Here is a 25,703-nt window from a genome sequence, read left to right on the forward strand (position 1 = left end):
GCAGGGCTCCCTGCCAAAACCCTTGGACATTTGCCTTAAGCCACTGAAGTTCCAGGTGGTTTTTGTACGGAGCCTATCCTGAGGGGTAGAGGGCAAGTGTTCATGTTTCAAGGTTTTCACCCCTCTAGATTTTGAAGTTCCACACTAACATTATGTTCATAATAAAAAGGTAAGTCTCTTTCTCTTATTTCTAATGGTGCTAAGTATTTGAATTATTAGTTGCTACCTATGTAGACTTCTCCCAAGATAAAGATACTTTGGTATTTATATTAAGGTTTTCAGGGGCGCCTGGGTGGCTCAGTTGGTTAAAGCGGCTGACCTGGGCTTAGGTCATGGTCTTGCGGTCCATGAGTTCAAGCCCCGTGTCAGGCTCTGCGCTGACAGCTCAGAGCCTGGAGCCTGCTTCAGATTCTGTGTCTCCCTCTCTCTCTGCCCCTCCCCGACTCTCACCTCTGTCTCTCTCTCTCTCTCTCTCTCTCTCTGAAAAATAAATAAATATTAAAAGTATATAAATTAAAAAAATTTTTTTCACCTCAGTTTTTTCCCCACTGATACTCATCTTTGAAATGAGAACTGTTTTAACCTTTTCTGCCTTTACAAGTGGGGACAGAGAACTTGGAGGGAATCTAAACCTTTTTGTCACTGTCTGTATACCTGGGGTATATAGGGGTGTGTGAGGGGAGCAAGGATGGAGATCTTCTCACCATCTGGGCAACATAGAGCAAGAAATCACTTTATTGAAGTGGTTGGGTGAAGAGTAATTACTCTTCCCACTTGGTCGATGAGAGGAGAAAAGATTTATGTAGGGGCTGTGGCTACAGTCAGGAATATGTGTGTCTGACCTTTAGGGCCCCATGTGCAGTGCTGGCTGTATTTCCCATAATTCTGGGGGATATAGCCATACTCGTGGGCAATGGCCATGTTCCCTTATGGGTTAAAATGTCATGTATAGGCTCTCTGGCAACCTCATAATTGTTTAAGTGTGTGTGTGTGTTTTTTTTAAATAATGGAAACTGTGTTCTGAATTCCCAACAACCAATTCATGAAAGGACTTGAACAATGCACTGATTTTCTTTGAAGGGAGTTGTGGTAGTTTGTAACCAAGCACTACAAAACAGGTGGCCTAAAGCAACAGAGATTTATTCTCACGGTTCTGAAGGCTAGAAGTCTAAAAACAAGGTGTCAGCAGGCAGGGCTCCCTCTGAAGCCTCTCGGGGAGGATGCTTCTTTGCCTCTTCCTGCTCTGCTTGTTCACTGGCTTGTCTGCACAACTCCAGTCCCTGCCTCTGCCTTCCCATGGCCGCATCTTGTCTGTCTATGCCTTTGGATGGCATTATTCTGTTCATTCTCTTTTATAAGGACTCTACGTAGTCAGATTAAGGCCTGCCCCAGTGACCTAATCTTAACCTGATTACCTCAGCGAAGACCTTATTTCCAAAAACAAGTCACACTCATAAGTAGTAGGGGTAGGATATCAAGATGTCTTTTTGTGAGAAACTGTTCAGCGCATAACCGTCATTGAAAAATGTCTCTGCTCCAACATGCTGTTTTAAGGTCATCTTGCTTCTCAGGAGGAAAATAAGCTCCTTAATTAATTAATTCATTAATTAATTAATGAGAGAGGCAGAGAGATAGAAAGAATCTCAAGCGGGCTCTTGGGCTTGTTCCCGCCGCTCTGGGATCATGACCTGAGCCAAAACCAAGAGTCTCACGTTCAAATGACTGAGCCAGCAAGGTGTTCCAATCATGATTTTTAAAAAGTGGACTAACTCAGTAATGATAACACAATGATTCAATGATGGGCAAAGGACTTGAATAGACATTTCTCTAAGAATATAAATGGCCATTGAGTATATGAAAAGATGCTCAGCATCAGGAGTACTTAAGCAAATGTAAATCAAAACCACAAGGGGAGGGCACTTGGATGGATCAGTGAGTTGAGCGTCTGACTCTTCATTTTGGTTCCAGTCATGATCCCAGAGTTGTGTTTGAGCCCTGTGTTGAGCGCCACTCTGAGTGTGGAACCTGCTTCAGATTCCCCCCTCTCTCTCTCTTTCTCTCTGCCCCTCTCTCCTGCTTGCCTGCTCTTTCTCTCTCATTCTAAACACACACACACACACACACACACACACACACACACACACACACACACACATTAGGGTAGCTCTTATATTTAAGAAAAAAATAAAACAAGTGTTGGTGAAGGTGCAAATAAACTAGAACTCTGCATTGCTGGTGAGGACATACGGTGGTACAGATGGTGTGGAGAACAGTCTTGATTCCTCAAAAAATTAAACATAGAATTACCATATGATCTAGCAGTTCCACTTCGAGTATATACCCAAAAGAATTGTGAACAGGGTCTTGGAGATACCCATACACAATGTTTATGGCATCATTACTCACAGTAGCCAAAGGGTGGAAGTAATCCAAGTGTCAGTGGATGAATGGATGAACAAAATGTGGTATATACATATAATGACATATTCAGCCTTGAAAAGGAAAGAAATAGTAACACATGCTGCAATATGGGTGAATCTTAGGTTAACTGAAATAAAACAGCCACAAAAGGACAAAACGTTGCATAATTCCTCATAGGAGGTACCTAGAGTAGTCAGACTCATGGAAACAACAGTAGAATGGTGGTGGGTAGGAATTAAGGAAGCGTAAACAAAAATGTATAGTATTCACTGACCAGTCTCATAAGTAATACCCCTCTTCCTAATCTGGATTCTGGACCAGTGGAGAACTATGACACAGTAAGGTATCCAGCCTTTGAACAATCAAGTCATTTCTGTTGAAGGATATTTGGTAGGTGATGGCTTAGTGTGAGACACCAAGGAGCTCCCTATCAGCACACCTTGGAATTTGGTCCTTCGAGTTCTCCTTTGAGAACAGGGTTGTTCTCTGAGGTGCAGAGGGCTCCTGTGCTCCCCACGGGTGGACTCATCCCCAAGAAGACAGTGGGAGGAGCTCAGCCAAGCTTGCTCTGTTTATTCTTCCCACATTTTCTAGTCTGATGTGTTACTGCACTTCTCCAGGCAGGATGAAAATAAAGGGTCAGATCAAAGCAAAGAAGGATACACTGAGCTCCCCCATTAAAAAAAAAGCTTCAGGCATAGGGGAAGAAGTATTGACTTGCAACATCCCTACTTCTTGTTCTCTTAACAAATCACACTTGCAGTTTAGCCCATGGTTAACCAGTGACTTGCTCATTGTCAAGAATTTGCTCCCCAGTGACACCACTGTCCCTTTGGGTGCTCTTCTAGTACTTCTGATGGGTGGTTGAGAGTTTGAAGGCTCTGGCGGTTAATTATATAAATTCCAAGGCCATTCTGTGCCCAAAACTTAATATACTTTCCTCTTTTCAACTGCAAATGACAAACAGACATGTTGTCTTGCGTAGAGGTGTGTAGTGAGATCCAGTGACAAAGTTAAGGTGCCAGTAACATAGTGATGCCTAAATTTGATGCCTAAACTTCTACTGTCACATTCCCAGGGAAAAATTAATTGCAGCATTGTCTAACTTTGCAAATTCAAGTCCAAATATGTTCAAAATAAAATTCTCTTGGCCCTTTCATAATTCATTATTTCAACAAATGTTTATTGAAAACTCACTCTGGGTACTCTTCCAGTCGGTGGGGATATTTTGGTGCATAAAACAGAACCCCCCCCCCCCCAAAAAAAAAAAAAATCCTGCCCCGCTAGAGCTTACGTTCTGGAGACTTTGAGAAAGAAAAAAAAACAAACAAACCCTAGAATTAAATTCCAATAAGCATATCTTACCAGGTCCTGTCAAGCTAGAGTATTTTTTTTTTTATTTAAAGAAAAATTTTTTGAGAGAACACATGCGTGAGGGAGGGGCAGAAAGAGAGGGAGACAGAGGCTCTGAAGCAGGCTCTGCACTGAGAGCTCAGAGCCCAATGTGGAGCTCGAACTCACAAAACATGAGATCATGACCTGAGCCGGCATCAAGAGTAGGACCCTCAACCTACTGAGCCACCCAGACAGGCTAAGGCATTCTTGGAACATAGGTGGGGTTCTAATTCTTCCGGCAGCCATAGTGCAGGCTGCTTCACAGGAAAGGCTGTCTTCATGTGGTCTCTGAAGTTGTGCTAGTTCTCAGCCCCCACTGTGTAAGGGGGCACGCGGGTGATCACAGAACTGTCTCCCCTGCTGCACTATTCCCCAAAACCACTGCATTTTGAAAACGACCCAATCCCCTAGTCCTGAAGGAGTAAAGCAGGGAAGAATTAAATTCTTAGAACGTAGTGTCTAGTATTTCTGAAGATGATTGTGCTGCAGTAGGCGGGCCCCTGCCCAGTGACAAACCTGTCACTCGTTGAGGAGCAGGCCATTTTCAGGATTTTGTCATAAGAACTACGCCTCTTGCTCTGGATGTACTTCAGTCTAGGGACCTGACTCCTGGGGAAGATGTATCTCTAATATTTCACCGTCCAGTCAGGTGCTAACTGGGAACGCTTTGTTGTCTTGGGGTATGATTGTATGTGTACGTGCACGTGGTGTTGGGATTCTTGAGTTGTTGGAAAAAACACATGGATTCCAGCTTATCCCGTCCATCACTACCTTCTTGTCCACAAATAGAGTGGAATTGGGCTGACTTAGGAGCCTAGCACTGCCTGTCAGACCCGTTAGTAATCATTTAAAGTTGGGCACGTTCTAGTTTTATGGAAGGCACACAGAAATCCGCTTTGCCCTTTTAAAGCAATAAATACTGTGTCAGCCACTAAATGTCAAAAAAGGCCTATGAAGATGTTGTTCACTACAGTGCGGTTGTGTCTCCGGGTGCCGGCCAGCCAGCTCTCTGCTGTCCGGCTAGACTCAGGTGGAGCTTCTGCTGTCGGCCCACACCTGCCAGGGATGGTTCCAGGTGCATCTGGGTGGCCTGCCCAGAAAGGCTGCCTGTTAGAAGCCTGTGCTCGTGCCAAGACCTAAACTGGCTTTGTGTTAGATGTGCAGTCCACACCTTGTCTTCTTCAAGTTACAGCCTCGTGCAGTCCTCCTTCAGTGGAAATGCCCCCTTGCCTGTGGACAGAGTTGCCATGAGCTGGAGTTGTCTACTTAGGTCAGAAGAATGTGTGGTCTTAAGCTTCGAGTTTGTTGCCTGGTCTATGCTATTTAAAACCAGCATCATAGGGGCGCCTGGGTGGCTCAGTTGGTTAAGCGTCCGACTTCGGCTCAGGTCACGATCTCACGGTCCGTGAGTTCGAGCCCCACGTCAGGCTCTGGGCTGAGGGCTCAGAGCCTGGAGCCTGCTTCGGATTCTGTGTCTCCCTCTCTCTCTGCCCCTCCTCCCGTTCGTGCTCTGTCTCTGTCTCAAAAATAAATAAACGTTAAAAAAAAAAAAAAACCAGCATCATAAACGAAAAAGTGAGCTGGATTCCAGGATGGAGGCTGCAAACCACCAACTTGTAAAAAACTTCTGACCTGTGCTTTGAACCAAAGTGTCGTCTACCTCGCTCAAGGCAGAAGCTCAGGTTACTCTGTGTGTGTTTTGCTCCTGCAAACATGGCTCTTTGTCAATTTCTCATGGTTTGTTGCTTCATAGGGTATATTTACAGTTTTGACAGGGCCCGTTAAAGAATAACTCCATTTCAAGAGTGCTGTTAGGAGTGGCTGAACCGTTTGTTAAAATATATTCTCCTGAAATGGTGAGAAGCCACTGCCCCAAACCCCACATGCTTCCTTGGGTTGCTGCACCACGGCAGTCCTTTCTGGGTGATTCTGTGGACCTCCCCCATGATCCCACACCGAAGGGGAAATGCCTGGCTCACCAGGGCTCTGGCCTCCTGGACTATGTTCCAGAGCTGTGGTCAGCACATGTTCAGGTTTGGTCTTTAACTTTTAGGAGTAGTGTCTGTGCCTTTTTCCTCCTCCTGTTTATGAACCTTTGAAAAATAGCACATACGTTATTACGGATGAGATTATAGATGAATTACAATTGCAGATTATATAATTAGAGAATCTTAGCCATAATTATAGATGAGTTATAGACGAGAAGTAGTTTGATGGACAGAGCTACGTTTGAGAGACAGACTTAGCCATCACCTCAGAGCAGAAAGTGGGCAGGCCTCACCTACAGCTTTCCACCGTAGGGACAGGGCTTGCTACCGCTGGAGGAGACCGGGGTTTATGCTCGGTGGACAGTAGGGCTGGGAGTAGGTAAGATGAGTGAGGCCTTGGCCTGAAGTTGAGAATGTAAGGGGTGCCAAGAAACCTTCAGTGAACAAGATAAATAATATTTTTGTATTAAAAAAAATTTTTTTTTACATTGACTTATTTTTGAGAGACAGAGACAGAACACAAGTAGGGGAGGGGCAGAGAGAGGAGGAGGGAGACACAGAATCTGAAGCAGGTTCCAGGCTCTGAGCTGTCAGCACAGAGCCTGACATGGGGCTCGAACCCACAGACCGTGAGATCATGACCTGAGCCGAAGTCGGACGCCCAACCGACTGAGCCACCCAGGCGCCCTAAGATAAATAATATTTAACATGTTATTATCAACAATCAGAATTGATGTAAAAAAAATCCATACTGAGCAAAATATAAAAAATACCTTAGAGATAAGATTGGTATTCCTGACTTTGCCCTTTGCCTCAGGCTCCAGTATGGCTGCAATGCACAGGGTTACTGATCCTGTCTTCAATTTAGTGCCTGAGGCAAATGCCGCTCAACTCACCCTTGTCCTTGACCCATCACTTCTTCCCAGATTTACAGAATCCCTTAATCACTTTATTTCTTCTGGGCCGAGGGAGTAAAAAAGAACAGGGGCAGAAACATTACACTGACTGAACTCCCTCCACCTGGAAGGAACAAACTCAAGTGAATTTAGAAGAAACATTCTCCAGGACTGTAAAAATTTCCAATTTGCTCTGGACGGGAGTATTCACTCTGAGAGGAAAGTACAGAAGCAGGCATTCAGAGGTAAGGAAAGTGTACCTCCAGTTAGAGTAAGTTTTACAGTTGGATGTGGTAGCTTTGCTCTGCCAGTCCACTCATTGTATTGATCACCTCGACTAGACGGGCATTCTTAAAGCTCTCTGCGACATGTTGGTTTCTCCAGGCGTGGTCCGTGGACTAAGAGCTTCCGCAGCACCAAGGAGATGGAGACAAACCCAGACCTACTGAATCGGTCTGCAGTTTTCCCCCAAATGCCCAGTCGCATGTACAGTCCAGCCCTCTTGTGGCACTTCCATAGCCTTCATTTTTGAAATCCGTTAGGCCAACACTAGCTTCCCTCCTGTTGAAGTGGCTTCACGGGAAATCATGATGCTCTTGAGAAACTATTAAGTACGCTTGTTCTTGGCTCTGGGGGGTAAGATGTGCTTTACTACACTCTGCTGGAGGACGTCGAGTTTGTCAAAAGGTAGGTTGCAGGAGCTAATTTAAGCATTTTAGCTAGAACTGTGAAAAACAGGAATAGAGTGAGGGTTAGGGGTAAAGCCTTTAGCACCTTGAATGGTTTCAACAGAAGGTAGAGATTCGTGACTACGTCAGTAACACGTGCTGATGATTTTTTGTTCAACTTCTTTACACTTTAGAACAAGATTGATAGCTCAGATATTAGACATATGTCTTCTTTTTTGTTTTAAAATAAGTGGAAGACCAGGTAATATTTTGGGTTTTGAAGCATAGAGAGCTTTAGTGGTATGATTTGTGAGTTCATAAAAACTTGAAGAAGCACTGACAAGATTCTGCGATTTGAAAGGTGTAAATTATAATTCTTTGTATTCAAATCTTAAAACTGGCACACCATATGTAGACATAAATAAGGAGTAAAATTAAAGTTCTTTGTGGATATAAAGTAATGGAACTAGTTTTCACAGGTATGTGGGTTCTGGAAATACTTTATAATTGCCAGATGAGGTAGCAAATTTATCTGTATTAATAGTTCAAATTACTGGGTTGGACATGACCGGTAACACAAAGATGTAGAAGATACCTGATGTATAAGCGCCTACTGAGTTCATAGTTGAGTCAGCAAGTAAGGCACACCACTACTCAAAAACCTGGTAGTAATATTCTAGAAAGCACTTTGACCAAGGCATGTAGTTTATGTCCTAGAGGTGGTTTCCTCACTTGTAAAATGAGGACATTTGAATCAGATCTTACAGGTGCCCTCCAGTATTGGGGCTCCTGGGTGGCTCAGTGGGTTAAGTATCTGACTCTGAATTTCAGCTCAGGTCATGATTTCATGGTTTGTGAGATTGAGCCCTGCATCAGGCTCCATGCTGACAGCATGGAGCCTGCTTGGGATTCCCTTTCTCTCTCTTTATCTCTCTCTCTCTCCATAAATAAACTTTTAAAAAAATGCCCTCTAGAATTAATATAAGTATAGCAAATTCATTTATAACATAAGGACTTAATATGATACAACTTTTTAGGTGTATCTATTCACTGTAATAAATACGGGAATTTCTGCTTTTGGAGAATAAACAATCATCCTTAAGCTACAGTTTAGAAGGTAATCTCATTTTTTCCAAAACTATTGAAATACCTCAAATCTTACACAACTAGTTCTTTTCACTGACCATTTCTTTTGGTACATATTAGTTGTTAACCTTACAAATGATTAGGAAGATGTGTATTTTGGTAACTTTTCAAGAGGAGCTAGCCTTTGATATTCTCAAATCTTAACAAGTAGGGAATTTGTTTGCTCTCATTTAAAATGTTCTGTGAAAAAGATGTCATCATGGCACTCTTAAAAAGGAAACTTGCTCATTCTACTTTGTTCTGGTAGATCAGACTGCTGAAAGACAACTTGAGAAATGAACTCTTTGAGAATCATTGATTCCAACATTTTTGCCTTTTTTTAAACTTTTGATTTTGCTTTAATAAAAAGTATTGTCCAAACAGTAACTTTGAAGGTGTCACAAATGACATTGCAATTATAGAAATGCAAAGATATTACTTCCTGGGTCAGGTCAAATCTCAGCATCCTGTCCAAGAACACGAGTACAGCATGTGATAGAAATTTAGGTACTGCTCTTCCAGTGGGAGAGGGATAATATTGGCCACCAGACAAAGAGGCTGACTTTTAACTTGTTTGCCAAAATTCCTGAGGGAGTTCTGGTCACCCGTTTCCTGACCATGGCTGTATATTCGTCATGATGACTTGAAGCTGTTGTTGCCTTTTTTAGTTTTTAGAAAACTTTCATATTAGAGAGCACTAGCAGGGAAGGGAGGCAGAGAGAATGAGAGACAATCTTAAGCAGGCTCTGTGCTGAGCACGGAGTCCTATGCGGGGCTCGATCCCATGCTGCTACGATCATGACCTGAGCTGAAATGAGGAATCGGACTCATAATGGACTGAGCCACCCAGTGCTCCACAGCTGTCATTTTTGGTAGTGAATGTTGATCTTCCAACTCCCCCTGGAACTGATGATCTAAACTTGAGAATTTTTAGTATCTGAATCATTATACCATGAATTTTTTTTAGTCTTAGCTACAAAGGTAGAAAACACTTCTGTAAATTTATTTCCTATTAAAACTCTCCAGGAGTATTTCTTCTTAGTGCATTTTTCTGTGACCTTTTTTTTTTTAAAGCTTTGCTTACCAAGTATGGAATTTGTATTTTGTGAATTAAGAGAAAAAAAGGTAAACCTAATTATACTAAGCAGTCATGTGAAAGTTGGGATGGTTGATGGGTTCTTCACTTTTTCATTACTCTTAGTAAACTACTGACTTGTCAGTCTAAAACATTTAAACTTGAGTGGAATTCCATAACAATTAAAAATGTTTTTATATTATAATGACCTGAAAAAATACTTGAGAAAAATGCTGAATAAAATGCATAAACTTTAAAAGTAAAACTCAAGTCTTACATATATAATACAGACATATTAACATTTATAAAGAATTACCCCCCCTTTCACCTAACAATTTGGCAGACTATATCAAAAGCCATAAAAACAAATCCTAATCTTTGGCTTAGTAATGCTTTTATTTCTAGGAAATTTTTCCAAAGGAAATAATCACAGGTAGTCAATGATTACAAAAATGTTTAGTGTTACTTATAAAGGAGAAAAACTAGAAACAACCTAAATATAGAATGTCTGTATCTTATTATATGTATTCTATTATTCATTTGCTTTAAAAATAACTTGAAATGCCTTGACTTTATTCCATTTTAATCAGGGTTTTGTTTTTAAATCATTTTTTTAAATGTACATTGGAAGAAGGAACTCAGGAAGTAAAACTCCTTAATTAAATATAATGACTGTGTTTATATAGACAAATGACTTCTGTGATTTACGTTAAAAGCTTCTGTTTACAGTGCTTATATTTGTTTATACCAGAATCTCTTAAATACTGACCTTTATGGAAACAGACAGATGTAACATGTTTACTGATTTTTGACTTTCCACTCCACACACATAAGTCTAAAAAAAGAATAAATATGCTTCTTGATTTAAATATGTAGCTTGAACATGTTTTATACCCCAGGATTAAAAAAAATTGTGCCTCAGCAAAGCTTTTATTAAGGTGCTAGTCAAAACAACTATCACTTCAGTGATTTCTTTATTGACTTAAGAACTATAGTGGGAGAATAATAAGTAATTTATATTTTCCATCAGTGTAAAAACTCATACAGACCTTATTTTAGGATTCAGAATCTTTTTTTTGAATGAGTGTGTGTGTATGCGCATGTGTGCACACATGCCCAGTGCTCATATGTGCACACGTGCGTGCTATTGAGAGAAACATTGCAGCCTTTCTTCTCCACCCGCCCTCCCCCCACCCCCCAGTAACGGCTGATTTCAGGATGCATGGCCAGAAACAGAGGACTGTTCACGAAGATACTGATCCTTTCACTTGTGCCATGGTTCCTGTTCTCCTGGTTGTATTTAGGTCACTGAAGTGTGATTACAGAGAGAGGATTACAAAATAGAAAAATGAGATCTCTTAATTGACAAATTTACAGGTTACAGAATGCCATTGTCCCCCCTCATGTATAATTTATATCTTTAGGACAGAGCCATGACATCTGATTGACATTTGACCAGGATTAGAAACTCAATTCAGTTGAAAAGTATATCTTGTGTGACTTATTTGAAGTCCTCCCTTGAGCATTTGGGCCTTTTTTAAGCACTTCAGTTTGACCAAAAGCATAATCCAAGTTTTAGTTATTTGCAAACATAATCAAATTTTAGTTATTTGCAAAAATCCTTGGATTTGAAAGCTTTAATGGGTTGTTTTTAATGATTTTTTTTTTTTTTTTTTAGTGTGCGACTGAGTAGTTGTCAGTGTGTTTATGGTATTGTGTGGTCATCACCATAATCTTTAGAACATTTTCATGACTCTCAAAAGAAACACCGCCCCAGTCAGCAGTCTCTGCTCATTCCCTTCCCTCTTACCCTTTCTCAGCTCTGGAGAATCACTGATCTAATTTGTCTCTATAGATTGGCCTATTCTGGATGTTTCATGTAAAGACAACACATAATGAGTAATCTTCAGTGACTGGCTTTTTCCACTTAGTATAATATTTTTAAGCTGTAACACTGTATGTATTCATGTTGTAGATGTATCTATACTCCATTTTCTTCTGTTGCTCATTGTTTATTCTGTTGTATGGGTATATAGCTTTTTAAAATTTATTTACTAGTTAATGGACATAGGCTTCCACTTGGCTATTATGACTAATGCTTTTATTAATCATGTACATTTGCACAAATGTTTGTGTAGACATATGTTTTCATTTCTCTTTAGTAGATAGTTAAGAGTAGAATTGCTGTGTTATACAGTTTACTATTTTTAGGGACTTCTAAGAGTGTACCGCTTTATTAAGAGCCAACAGTGTTTTTTCACCTTTGAAATATGTTGAGATACGGAATGAAAGCAAGGAAAAGAGAAATGCCAATGCCCTAAATCCTCATTGATCTTTAGCTTATTTGCTGTGTTTGCCAGGTCTGTCTGGTAATCATTCTCCACACAAACACTAAGGGGCCTTCTGAAACTGAAAAGGGCATTATTACTGATGATGTTGGGGCAGCAGGAATGAGTTGGAACCGTCCTCAGCAAATTAGGACCAATGGTTAACCAACAAGGAAAGGCTATTAGGTTTTGCTTCCTTCCCTCTTCTGAGAAATAAGAACCAATGGGAATAGGGAGGAGGCATCTGAGAAGTGAAGTCAGTCACAGGGAAAATTTTAGCACTGTCTCTGTCTTCTGCCCTAGTCTTTCAAATAAAAAAAGCATTTTTGAAAAGATGTGAAACTTGAGCTACTTTACCCCTATCTGCAGGTTGAGGTTCCAAAGGTAAGAATAAAGTGGTTGAAACGAATGAAGTGGTGGCTTGTTAATTTTTCTAATACTTTCCTGAACTGATCACTTTATTTCTTTCAGGGAACAACACATCATTACAACCTGAAAGCATCTTAGAAGCTTTCAACTGTGCTAAAAAACCTAGGAGATAGACAATTTTTCCTTTCCTTTCATTTGAAAGGATTGAAAGAAGAAAGAAGATGGCAGAGGCTTAAAGTTGATATTCAGGATGAATGATGATAATTCAGATGAGAAGACAGAAGATGAACGGCTATCCTTACTTCTCAGTGGTAAAAATGGAAATACCTGTGCATACAACCAAAACTCCCCACATACACAAAACTCCTCAGCCGATAGTGTGAGTTGGAACTCTGTGAACCCGGATGACATGGTGGTTGATTATGAAACCAGCTCTGCCGTGGACATTGATGAAAACAATACTTTAACTCCTCAGTGTGTAGAAGTGCTTCATCACCAAAAGTCGTCAAGTGAGTTGATTAGGAAGGAGGTGTTAGACACCCACAGAGCCTCCACACGTCAGTCTTGTGTGCACGTTGTGAATACAGAGGAGCCAAAGTACCCGTCTAACCGTTGTCATTCCCTGGAATCATTACGGGACCAGAGTGCTGAGACATCGCTGCCTTTTGTGTGGAAACCCAACGATGATGATTTGAACTGTCCACATTGTCTTACTGCCTTGGAGCCAAACCAGACATTTGACATGACAGTGGATGATGTTGACTGCACCTTCGTAACACGTCATGCCATTGGGAAGAGTCAGTCTTTGCATACGACTGGAAATCTGCAGCCGACCGGCATGAGGAGTGGAAACCCATCTTTATCCTGTTCTACATCTCCCTGTTCTGATAAGATACATGTGAGAGAATTGAATTATGATCAAGACAGCTTTGAAAACCCTCAAGCCACAGAAGCAGAGGCCCAAGATACAACGTACATAGCATTTCCTAATGTGATGCAAACTGGTATTGTTGTTCCAGATCTTGGCATTCAGTGTCAGTATTCCACAGGACAGATCACCAGTGACTACACAGATGGGTCACAGCAAGGATTAGTTGGAGAAAAAGAGATACAAGCTCCAACACCAGTTTCTGAGGGCATGGATGTTCCCAATGGGGCTGTATTACAAGAGTTCTTTTGTTTATCGAAAGATGAACCAAATAGTGAGACACATTCACAGGCCTCATATGGGCAAAAGGAAATGGGCCAAAATCTCAGAGAAACAGTGTCCAATTGTCTTAAAGATGATGAATGCCCTTTACTGGTGCCAGCTTTTGATAAAAGTGAAGCCCAAGTACTGAACCCAGAACATGAAGTCACGGTGGCTGGAGATGCACACAATGCCTCTCATGAAAAGGATTTGGAAACCCAAAATCGTACCATAGAATTGATACTGACTAGCCCACTGGGACAGAAGATGGCTTCGTCAGTTGAACTGAGTTGGGATGCAAATGATACGGTCATTAACACAAATAATACGGTTTGCATGTCAACACCAGTCCTAGAACCCCCAAATACAACCTTTTCTATTTCACCTATTGAAGTGGCAGAGAAATGTAGTAAAGTGGAGAAGAGTCATCAAGAACTTAGAAATGTACCGAGCTTGAAGGGGGCACCTGTGAACACGTGTAAACCTAATCTAGGAAAATTGACAACTAAAATGAATACTCCAATAGGCAGCAAAGTTAGAAAAACCGAAATTATAAGTTACCCAAGACCAAACTTCAAGAATGTCAAAGCAAAAGTTATGTCTAGACCAGTGTTGCAGCCCAAAGACCCTGCTGCATCAAAGGTCACACCCAGATCTCAGCTAACCATTGCCTCATCACCCTTATCCGTGTCTTCCTCAAGACAGTTGACAGCTTTGAGCAAAACACCAAGGTCTGACTTGAATGCAGATACAAAAGCAGAAATCCTAATTAACAAGACACACAAGCAGCAATTTAATAAACTCATTACTAGCCAGGCTGTGCATGTTACAACTCATTCTAAAAATGCTTCACACAAGGTTCCAAGAACAACATCTGCCATGAAATCGAATCAGGAAGATGTTGACAAAGCAAGTTCTAATTCAGCATATGAGACTGGGTCCGTGGCTACCTTCTTTCAGAAGATGAAAGGCATACTCCCTGTTAAAATGGAAAGCACAGAATGCTTGGAAATAACATACACTTCTGACATCGATGGGATTAGCCCTGAAAAGAAGGGTGAAAAAGAAAATGGGCCACCTATGGAAAAACAAGAGCTAAAAAAGGAAATTATGAATGAGACCTTTGAATATGGTTCTCTGTTTTTGGTAAGTCAGATTTTTGCCTGCTTCAGAGAAGGGTTGGAGGGAGCAGAGTATGCATTAACAATTGGTCTTCACAAATAGTCAATAATATTGCCAAACTAGGTGTGCAAGTTGGCTTTCAGGTTAATATTTTATTCAGTAATTGTTTGTCATCTTAGTTATATACTTCAGAGTGTTAATTGGCTACAAGATAGGGAAAGTGCATATGGGGAAAAAATCGTTAAGTACAGTATTTTGTATTGAGTGGCAATGTTCCTTTTAATGAGGGGAAAGAGAAAGCTTCTTTTATATTTTGGTGTAATTAGTTATTGGAAGTTAAATATCTGATTATATTTCATATCTCAGGGGGAAAAAAAAGAGATTTGTTTATGAACTTTAAAATGTGTTGGGCCACATTTAAGAAATGGCTGGGGAGAGCCGGTAAACAGTCTCAACATAAAAATAACTCCTGGTCTCTTGTGGAGGAAGCTGCCCCGGGAAGGGGAGTCGTCTCCTGTGAACCCGGTGGGGGGGTGGGGGGGTGGGGGGTCGGGATTCTGCCTCTGATCAGCTAATGTGATCTGAAAGGATTGGACTAGGCGATGTCTGAGGTCTCTTGCAGCCCTAACCTGATGATTCCTGGTACATTAAGATAAACCCCTTTTATTCATGTACAGTGAAAAAGCAGTCTGTTGTCTGTAGCACCTGTCACATATTTGATGTGTGTGTAGGGGGCGGAGGAGACAGGATAGTCTCCTTCAAACAAAAAATTCACAGGTGGATTAAAGATGATTTTTCTTTAAACATACCTGTATCTTTGTCAGTAACATGAAGAAACTAGTTTTCTGAGTTTTAAGAACATTTGTCGGGCCATTCTTGGGCTTTGTGTACTCGTCCTCAGTCCTGTTTTTTGCAGAAGGGACTTAAATGTATTTTTGGCCCCATGTCGACCTTTCTTGGGCTCCGGCCCCCCGGGCTAGGAATGGAGCGGGGTGCCAGGTAGGAAGGCAGATGTGAGGTATCTGTGTTCTGTGTGGAGGGCTCAGGTTGGAGAGGAACGAAGCTCGTAAGGTGTAGGGAAGTGTTCAAGGTCTGTTTCAGAAGTGTTTTCAGGGTGCATAGGGAATTGTTAGGTCCTTTTAGGAAGTAAGTTAGGAAAGACCAGATATTCTTGAGCTATATCAGTTTAGGGATGTTTTGGATTTTGTGACTTTTGGGGAAGAATGGTACACCTTAACGATGTCTAAATTAATGCGATTGTCTATTTTAAAACTCCGATTTTTAAGTTCTTTTCAAGTCAAACGTAGGAAACTTGTTTTATGTCATTTGTATTTTGATATTTTGCCAAATCAAACTATAACCTCTGGTAATTCTAATCAACGTTCTTAGTTTGGTGTTTATAGCTATACATAAAAAAACAATACATTTATTCCTCCTTGATTTATGGGAGGCTTTCATTACGTATCTACACCCAACTGAAAGTCTCTCTAAAAAACATTTGGCTTGACTATAAATTGGTTGTCTGATTGTGAAATTAAAAGCTTTTCTGTGTGCACTGAGTAAATCTTAGGCTTTCGTTCTGCACATGGGAAGCAGAAAGCTGTTTTTCAGGTTCATGATGTGATATTGAAGTAAGGTGTTAGAAACGTCAGGTTGACATGGATCCTGGCACATCTTGGGGAAGAAGCACTTTTTATTTCTGGAAAAAACCCAGCCAACCTCATTCTTTACCCATGTCTTAAATGCAGTTCCCTCCTAATAGCACTGTTTTGCCTTGTACATGTTTGCACGTATCATGGGGAAGGGACAGGCCACAGGCTCTTATTGTAGAGAACCGAATGAGTGACCACTTGCTTCATGTTGACTCAAACTGCCATGTTTCTTGGTCACTTAAACAGGATCCAAAGGTTGTAAATCTTCCCTAGGTCTATGAGGGGACAGTGCTGGAAGGGTGTTAGTTTTCAGTGTGCTCTGGGGGTCTTGGGCTAAATTAGGCCTTGAGTTGACCAAATTCTTAGGTTGCCTACAATCTCACAGCTGCTGAGTCAGTGTCTATCTGAAACTTCAGGAACATTCTTGTTTGGAAGAAGGAATTTGATTTTAATTTGATACTAGTTGCATGCAGCTACCCATTACAAAGGTTATGTATTGGTGATTGTGTGTTAGATAAAGGAGGTGGTGAATTACTTGAAAGGAATTGGTATTTTTTTTGATAGCTCCTCTGAACCGCTTTGCTCAGGTTTTGTATATTATTATTCTGTCATTAAATTTTCCCAGTAATATATACATCATCATTCACTCTTGCCAGTAACAATGGGCCAGTTGTCAGCCACATTTAAAGGCTTCAGAGACATTATTTAAAACATACAGAGCTAGTAAGAACTAAAATCTAGATTCAGACTCAGGGCTCATGACTGGAATCCTGACCCTTTCTGCTTCATACACCACAGGGTTTCAAAATTTGGCAGAATATAGGCTAGCAAGGCAGAGTAAATTTGATGTAACCAGCTTACAAAAGTGTGGTTTACTTTTTAAAAGGTTTTCTCTGGGGGATTATCTTAACCAGCTTCATGTAGAAGTAGATGTTTGTAGTTTGTGGACATTGACCTGCTCTTGGGGGCCGATTTTATGTAATGTTCTTAGGATATTACCCTATTGGTTTTTTTAGTCAACCCTGTGATACTTTAATTTTTTAATGTTAATTCCAGTATACTTAACACACAATGTTAGTTTCAGTTGTACAATATAGTGGTTCAACAATTCTGTACATTACTCAGTGCTCATTGTGATAAGTTTACTCTTCATTCCCTTCACCCATTCCCTTACTCACCTCCCCTCTGGTAACCACCAATTCTCTGTAGTTAAGAATCTGTTTTTTGGTTTATCTCTGTTTTCCCTTTGCTCATTTGTTTTGTTTCTTTCTTCTTCTTCCTCTTTTTTTTTTTTTTTTTTTTTTTTAGTGTTTATTTTTGAGAGAGAGAGAGAGAGAGAGTGCAAGTGGAGGAGGGACAGAGAGACAGGGGAGAGAGAATCCCACAGTAGGCTCTGTGTTAGCAGCCTCCAGAGCCCCACAGAGCCTGCCATGGGGCTCCATCTCAGGAACCCTGAGATAATGACCTGAGCCAAAATCAAGAGTTGGACGCTTAACCGCCTGAGCCACCCAGGCACCTTGGCACCTCTGTTTTGTTTCTTAAATTCCACATATGAGTAAACTCATATAGTATTTGTCTTTCTCTTATTGACTTATTTCACTTAGCATTATACTCTGTAGTCTATTCATGTTGTTGCAAATGGCAAGATCTCATTTTGTTTATGGTTGAATACTATTCCATTGTGTATACACAAACGTATACACACACACATCACATTTTCTTTATCCATTCATCGATTGATGGACACTTGGGATACTTCCTTAATTTGGTTATTGTATTATTGTAGATAGTGCTGCAATAAACATAAAGGTGTGTGTGTCTCTTTGAATTAGTGTTCTTGTACTTTTTGGGTAAATACCCAGTAGTGTGATTACTGGATTGCAGGGTAGTTCCATTTTCAACTTCTTTGAGGAATCTCCATTGTGTTTTCCACAGTGGCTGCACCAGTTTGGGTTCCCACCAGCAGCGTACAAGGGTTCCTTTTTCTTCGCATTCACACCAGCACTTGTTACTTCTTGTGTTGTTGATTTTAGCCATTTTGACAGATGTTAGATAATATCTTAATGTGGTTTTGATTTGCATTACCCTGATGATAAGTGATATTTTCATGTATCTGCTGGCCATCTGGATGTCTTTTTTGTGTCTGTTCATGTGTTCTGCCCATTTTTGAATTGGATTATTTGTTTTTTTGGTGTTGAGTTGTATAAGTTCTTCATATATTTTGCATACTAACCCTTTATTAGGTATGTTATTTGCAAATGTTTTCTTTCATTCCTTATGTTGCCTTTTAGTTTTGTGATTGTTTCCTTTGCTGTGCAGAAGCTTTTTGTTTTGATGTAGACCCAGTGGTTTATTTTTGTTTTTATTTTCCTTGACTTAAGAGACATATCTAGAAAAATGTTGCTAACTGCTGATGTCAGAGATATTTCTGCCTGGGCTCTCTTCTGGGATTTTTATGGTTTCAGGTATCACATCTAGGTCTTTAATTCATTCTGAATATATTTTTGTGTATGGCGAAAGAAAGTGGTCTAGTTTTGTGCTTGCATAGGCTGTCCAGTTTTCCCAACGCCATTTATTGAAGAGATTGTCTTTTCTCATTGTATATTCATTCCTTCTTTGTTGAAGTTTATTGACCATATAATTGTGGGTTTATTTTGGAGCTGTCTATTGTGTTCTGTTCTCTGTGTGTCTGTTTTGGTGCCAGTAACATACTATTTTGGTGACTAATAGCTTTGTAATATAACTTGAAGTCTGGAATTATAATACCTCCAGTTTTGTTTTTTTGTTTCACAGTTGCTTTTGGTATTTGGGGTCTTTTGTGGTTCCATACAAATATTACAATTCTTTTGTTCTAGTTCTGTAAAAAAATGCTCTTAGTATTTTGATAGAGATTTCATTAAATGTGTAGATTGCTTTGGGCGGTATAGACATTTTAATATTTTTTCTTATCTATGAGCATGGAAATGTCTTTCCCTTTCTTTGTGTCTTCTTCAATTTCTTTCATCAGTGTTTTCAGATAGAGGTCTTTCCCCTCTTGGGTTAGGTTTAATGCTAGATAGATTATTATCTTTGGTGCAATTGTAGATGGGGTTCTTTCCTTAATTTCTATTTCTTCTGCTTCATTATTAGTGTATTGAAATGAAACAGACTTCATAGGGTGCCTGGATGGCTCAGTCGATTAAGCAGCTGACTCTTGATTTCAGCTCAGGTCATGATTTCATGGTTTGTGTGATCTATCTCCCTCTCTCTGTTCCTTGCTTGCGCTCTCTCAGAATAAATAAACTTAAAATGCAACTGATTTCTGTACATTTTTTTTTTGTATCCTGCAACTTTACTGAATTCATTTATCAGTTCTAGTAGTTTTTGATGGGGTCTTTAGAGTTTTCTGTATATAGTGTCATATCATCTGCATATAGTGAAAGTTTTACTTCTTCCTTACCAGTTTGGATACCTTTTATTTCTTGTCTGATTGTTTTCACTAGGACTTCCAGTACTATGTTGAATAGAACTGGTGAGGGTGGACATCCTTGTCTTGTTCCTCACCTTAGGCAAAAAGCTCTGTTTTTCCCCATTGAGTATGATGTTAGCTGTGGGTTTTTTATATATGCCCTTTATTATGTTGACAATGTTGCCTCCAAACCTACTTTGCGGAGGGTTTTTTTTTTTTTTTAATTGTAAATGGCTATTGTACTTTGTCAGATGCTTTTTCTGCCTCTATTGAAATGATTTGGTTTTTATCCTATTTCTTATTTTTTTCTCTTTCTCTTCTTGATGTGATGTATCATGTTGATTTGTGAATATCGAATGCCCCTTGAATCCCACCAATAAGCCCCACTTGATCTTGGTGATTAATTTTTTGTGTATTATTGGATTTGGCTTGTCAGTATTTTGTTGAGGATTTTTGCATCTATATTCATCAGAGATATTGGCCTGTTGTTCTCTTTTTTTGGAGTGTCTTTATCTGGTTTTGGTGTTGGGGTAATGCTGGCCTCACAGACTGAATTTAGAAGTTTTGATTCCTCTATTTTTGGAATGGTTTGAGAAGAATAGCTATTAACTCTTCCTTAAATGTTTCATAGAATTCACTTTTGAAGCCATCTGGTCCTGGACTTCGTTTGTTGGGAATTTTTTGATTACTGATTCAATTTCATTGCGTGTCATTGGTCTTTTCAAATTTTCTATTTGCTTCTGCCTCAGTTTTGGTAGGTTTTATGTTTCTAGAAATTTATCCATCTCATCTAGGTTGTCCAAATTATTGGCAGGTAGTTTTTATAATATTCTCTTATAGTTGTTGGTATTTCTGTGGTGTTGGTTATTTCTCCTCTTTCCTTGGTAAATTTGTTTATTTGACTCTTCTTTTTGTGATGAATCTGGCTAGAGGTTTATCAGTTTTGTTGATCTTTTTAAAGAAACAGCTCCTGGTTTCATTGATGTATGTTTGTTGTTTCTGTTGTTGTTTTTGTTGTTCTTTCTGTATCTTTCATTTATGCTCTAATCTTTATTTCTTTACTTTTGCTGTTTTGGGTTTTGTTTGTCATTCTTTTTCTAGCTCTTACAGATACAAGGTTAGGTTGTTAGCTTGCAATTTTTCTTCATTAGGCCTGTATTGCTATAAACTTCCCTCTTAGAACAGCTCTTGTTGCATCTCAAAGATTTTGGGCCATTGTAGGTTTTCATTTTCATTTGTTTCCATTTAATTTTTAAATTTCTTCTTTGATTTCTTGGTTGACCCATTCATTGTTTAATAGCGTGTGTTTTAACCTCCATGCATTTGTGCTCGTTGCAGATTTTTTCTTGGGATTTTGAGTGTCAGAGCATTGTGGTCAGACAAGATGCATGATATGACTTGGATCTTTTTGAATTTGTTGAGACTTGTTTTGTGGGCTAATGTGATCTATTTTGGAGTGCATTAGAAAGTTTGTGTATTCTGCTGTTTCAGGATAGAATGTTCTGAATATATCTGTTAAATCCTTCTGTTCCACCATGTCATTCAAAACCATTGTTTCCTTGTTGATTTTCTGTTTGGGTGATCTGTCATGTAAGTGGTGTGTTAAAGTCCTCCACCATTACTTGTTTTAGTATCAATTAGTTCCTTTGTTACTGTTTTATGAATTTGGGTGTTCATGTTGGGTGCATAAATATTTATAATTGTTACATCTTCTTGTTGGATTGTCCCCTTTATTATCACTTCTTTGTTACTGTGTTTTAAAATCTATTTTTTTCCGGGGCGCCTGGGTGGCGCAGTCGGTTAAGCGTCCGACTTCAGCCAGGTCACGATCTCGCGGTCCGTGAGTTCGAGCCCCGCGTCAGGCTCTGGGCTGATGGCTCAGAGCCTGGAGCCTGTTTCCGATTCTTTGTCTCCCTCTCTCTCTGCCCCTCCCCCGTTCATGCTCTGTCTCTCTGCGTCCCAAAAAATAAATAAACGTTGAAAAAAAAAATTAAAAAAAAAAAATAAAATAAAATCTATTTTTTTCCAATGAAATACACTACTCTCCTTCTTGATCTCTTGTTAGTCTTTGTTTTAAGTCTGTTTTGTCCAATGAAAAATGCTACTCTGGCTTTCATTTGACAGCCATTTGCATAGTAAAGGTTTCTCTGTCCCCTCAATTTCAATCCGCATGTATCTTTAGGTATGAAATGAGTCTTTTGTAGACAGCACATGGATGGATATTGTTTTTGTAATCTATTCTGTACCCCATGGCTTTGGGTTGGAGAGTTTAGTCCAGTTACATTCCAATTACATTCAAAGTAATTATTGATAGGTGTGTATTTATTGCTATTTTGTTACTTGTTTTGTGGTTTTTGTAGTTTTCTCTGATCTTTCTCTTGCTCTCTTTCACAATTTGATGGTTTTGTTGGATTTTTAAAAAAATTTTTAATGTTTATTTGTTTTTGAGAGACAGAGCATGAGTTGGGGAGGGGCAGAGAGAGAGGGAGACACAGAACCTGAAGCAGACTCCCGGCTCTGAGCTGTCAGCCGAGAGCCCATTGTGGGGCTCGAGCTCAGAAGCCATGAGATCATGACGTGAGCTAAAGTTGGATGTTTAAATGACTGAGCTGCCCATGTGCCCTGATTTGACAGTTTTCTTGAGTGATATACTTAGATTCATTTCTCTTTTTTTCTTTGCATATCTGATCATTGTTGTTGTTGTTTTTTTCTTTTTTCTGGTTAACATTGTTTTTTGTGTAACATCTGCATATAGTAGCCTATATGAAGTTGATGGTCGCTTAACTTTGAACCCATTCTTTACTCTTTGCACCAACCCCCCAGCACATGTTAGTTATATGGTGTCATATTTTACATTGTTTCATTTTGTGAATTCCTTGTTTGTTTTTTACAGAAATACTCACTTGTACTTATTTTATGTTTTATCCTTTTCACAGTCTCATTTTTGATCTTTCTTTTCCATGCAAATAGTCCCCTTTAGTGTTTCTCATAAAGGCTGGTTTAGTGGTCATGAACTTGTTTAGTTTTTGTCTGAGAAATTCTTTATCTCTCCTTCTATTCTGAATGATAGCTTTGCTGGATAGAGCATTCTTGACTGCATATTTTGCCCTTTTAGCACTTTGAATGTATCATGCTACTCTCTTCTGGCCTGCCAAGTTTTTGCTGAAATAGCCACTGATACCCTCATGGGATTTCTCTGCTCTGGTATGTAGTTGTATTTTATCTCATTGTTTTCAACATTCTTTATCACTACTCTTTTCCATTTTAATTCCTATGTGTCTTGGTATGGACTTCCTTGGGTTGATTTTTTATTTATTTTTTCTTTTATTTTTATTTATTTTTTTTGTGGGGATCTCTGTGCCTCCTAGATCTGGGTATCTGTTTCCTTCCCCAGAATAAGGAAGTTTGCATCTATTATTTCTTCAAATAAGTTTTCTGCCCCCTTTTCTCTCTTTTCTTCTGGAATCCTTATATTGTGAATATTATTACACTTGTTGGAGTCACTGAGTACCCTAAGTCTATTGTCAGTTTGCATAATTCTTTTTTCTCTCACTTGTTCAGCTTGATTACTTTCCATCACTCTGTCTTCCAGGTTGTTGATTCATTCCTCTGCTTCCTCTAGCCTGCTAGTTATTCCACAAGTTTGTTTTTAATTGCATCACTGATGCCTTCCATTGTTTTCTCAAGTACAGGGAGTATCTTCATGATCATTACTTTAAATTTTCTATCAGGCATATTACTTATCTCTGTTTCACTTAGGTCTCTCTTCTTCTGTCCTATTCTTTCATGTGGGACATATTCCTCTGTCTCCTCATTTCACCTAACTCTGTGTTTGTTTCTCTGTGTTAAGAAAGTCGGCTATGTCTGTTGCTCTTGAAAGTAGTGGGCAGGGCCCACACTTTTAACAAGGTGGTGTAGATCCTCTTTACAGGAGACTCACCACTGCTTCCAAGACCGGGCCAGCCTGAGTTTGTACTGCACATGCATTAGGGACAGGGTGCCACAAGCTGTTCCCACAGGTCCCCTTCCACCGGGGTTGTGTAGCCGCTACGGAGACCAGCGGCTGGCTGAGGCAGTTCTGGGAAGCATGACGATGGGATCTTGGTGTCACAAGCTGTGGACGCCAGTCCTTCTCCTCAGGGGACACTTAGTCACTTTGGAGACTGAGGCAGGCCTGGGTTGCTCCATGAAGCGCCTCTGGGTGGGGGTGTAGTTTTAACAATACATCCTCCTAGGGAAGTCAGAGATGCAATGGTGGCAGGGTTTCCCTGGGTCTTCTGGGTGGGAAATCCACAGCATCAGGACTGAGGCAAGCCCAGCAGGAGGGGGCAGAGCATGGTGTAAGCAAGTAAGGTAGTGAGTGCTGGCTGTTTCCTGCAGTTGGCCATGTGATTATTTTGGGGGTGGGGGAGGGAAAAGCTACCTGCCAGCTCCTTTGTTCCTTGAAAAGTCCCTCAGGGAACTCTGAGATTAGTAACTAACTTTCCCTCCTGTGTACCCCAGGCATTTTTGAAATTGCTGCTTCTAAGCCCTATGTCCTTGGGCTTTTTGTTGTGTTATCTCTTTAAGGTTAAGGACTCAGCTTCCTATTGCCCTCTAGGCTCTCCCTCAGCACAGAGCCTGCTGATTTTTAAAGTTCTAGGCTTTAAGTCCTGCTAGTTTTAAGAAGTGGGAAATTCTGCCCTTTTGATTTCCAAAGCCAAATGCATATGGGATTAGTTTTCCCCATGCAGGCTTCCTCGTGTGATAGTCTATTTCTTGCCCCTCTCCTTGCCTATAGCTCCCTCCCTCCCAAATCCAGACCATTGGTGTTTAGCTCTCTGCTGGTCCTACACTCTATAATGTGACCTCTTCTCCACATTTGGTTGTGAAGTTTGTTGTGCTAGTCTTGGGGTCATTTTCTGGGTTATTTGCACTGAAAATATGAGTGTTATCTAGTAGTAGTCTTTTTTTTTTAATTTAATTCATTTTTTAAATTTACATCCAAGTTAGTTAGTATATGGTGCAACAATGATTTTAGGAGTAGATGAATGCCCCTTACCCATTTAGCCCATCCCCCCTGCCACAACCCCTCTAGTAACTCTCTGTTCTCCATATTTAAGAGTCTCTTATGTTTTGTTCCCCTCCCTGTTTTTATATTATTTTTGCTTCCCTTCCCTAGTGTTCATCTGTTCTGTGTCTTAAAGTCCTCATATGAGTGAAGTCGTAGGATGTCTTTCTCTGACTAATTTCACTTGGCATAATACCCTCTAGTTCTGTCTATGTAGTTGCGAATGGTAAGATTTCATCCTTTTTGATTGCTGAGTAATACTCCGTTTGTGTGTGTGTGTGTGTGTGTGTGTGTGTGTGTGTGTGTGTGTGTATGTGTATGTATATATATATATACATACACATACACACATACCACATCTTCTTTTTCTTCTTTTTCCATTCATCCATCGATGGACATTTGGGCTCTTTCCATACTTTGGCTGTTGTTGATAGTGCTGCTATAAACATTGGGGTGCATGTGTCCCTTTGAAACAGAATACCTGTATCCCTTGGATAAATACCTAATAGTGCAGTTGCTGGGTTGTAGGGTAGTTCTATTTTTAATTTTTTGAGGCACCTCCATACTGTTTTCCAGAGTGGCTGCACCAGCTTGCATTCCCACCAGCAGTGCAAAAGAGATCCCCTTTCTCCACATTCTTGCCAACATCTGTTGTTGCCTGAGTTGTTAATGTTAGCCGTTCTGACAGGTGTGAGGTGGTATCTCATTGTGGTTTTGATTTGTATTTCCCGGATGATGAGTGATGTTGAACATTTTTTCATGTGTTGGTTGGCCATCTGGATGTCTTCTTTGGAGAAGTGTCTATTCATGTCTTTTGCCCATTTCTTCACTGGATTATTTGTTTTTTTGGGTGTCGAGTTTGGTAAGTTCCTTATAGCTTTTGGATACTAAACCTTTATTGGATTTGTCATTTGCAAATATCTTCTCCCATTCCGTTGGTTGCCCTTTAGTTTCACTGATTGTTTCCTTTGCTGTGCA

At 40.0% G+C, this 25,703-nt stretch overlaps 1 protein-coding gene across 3 annotated transcripts in view; it reads left to right on the top strand.

Moving 5' to 3' along the window:
• The window catches only part of MTUS1 (microtubule associated scaffold protein 1), a 171,883-nt gene that overhangs the window by 40,480 nt on the left and 105,700 nt on the right, over nucleotides 1-25,703 (top strand). For all 3 annotated transcript variants that reach the window (XM_030312206.2, XM_030312207.2, XM_030312208.2), the window contains exon 2: nucleotides 12,367-14,599. In XM_030312206.2, the coding sequence (XP_030168066.1) occupies nucleotides 12,515-14,599 (2,085 nt within the window). In that variant the 5' untranslated portion in view covers nucleotides 12,367-12,514. The remainder of the gene's footprint in view (nucleotides 1-12,366; nucleotides 14,600-25,703) is intronic.

The sequence above is a fragment of the Lynx canadensis genome, chromosome B1 (genome assembly GCF_007474595.2).
Source record: "Lynx canadensis isolate LIC74 chromosome B1, mLynCan4.pri.v2, whole genome shotgun sequence".
NCBI classification, from domain to species: domain Eukaryota; kingdom Metazoa; phylum Chordata; class Mammalia; order Carnivora; family Felidae; genus Lynx; species Lynx canadensis.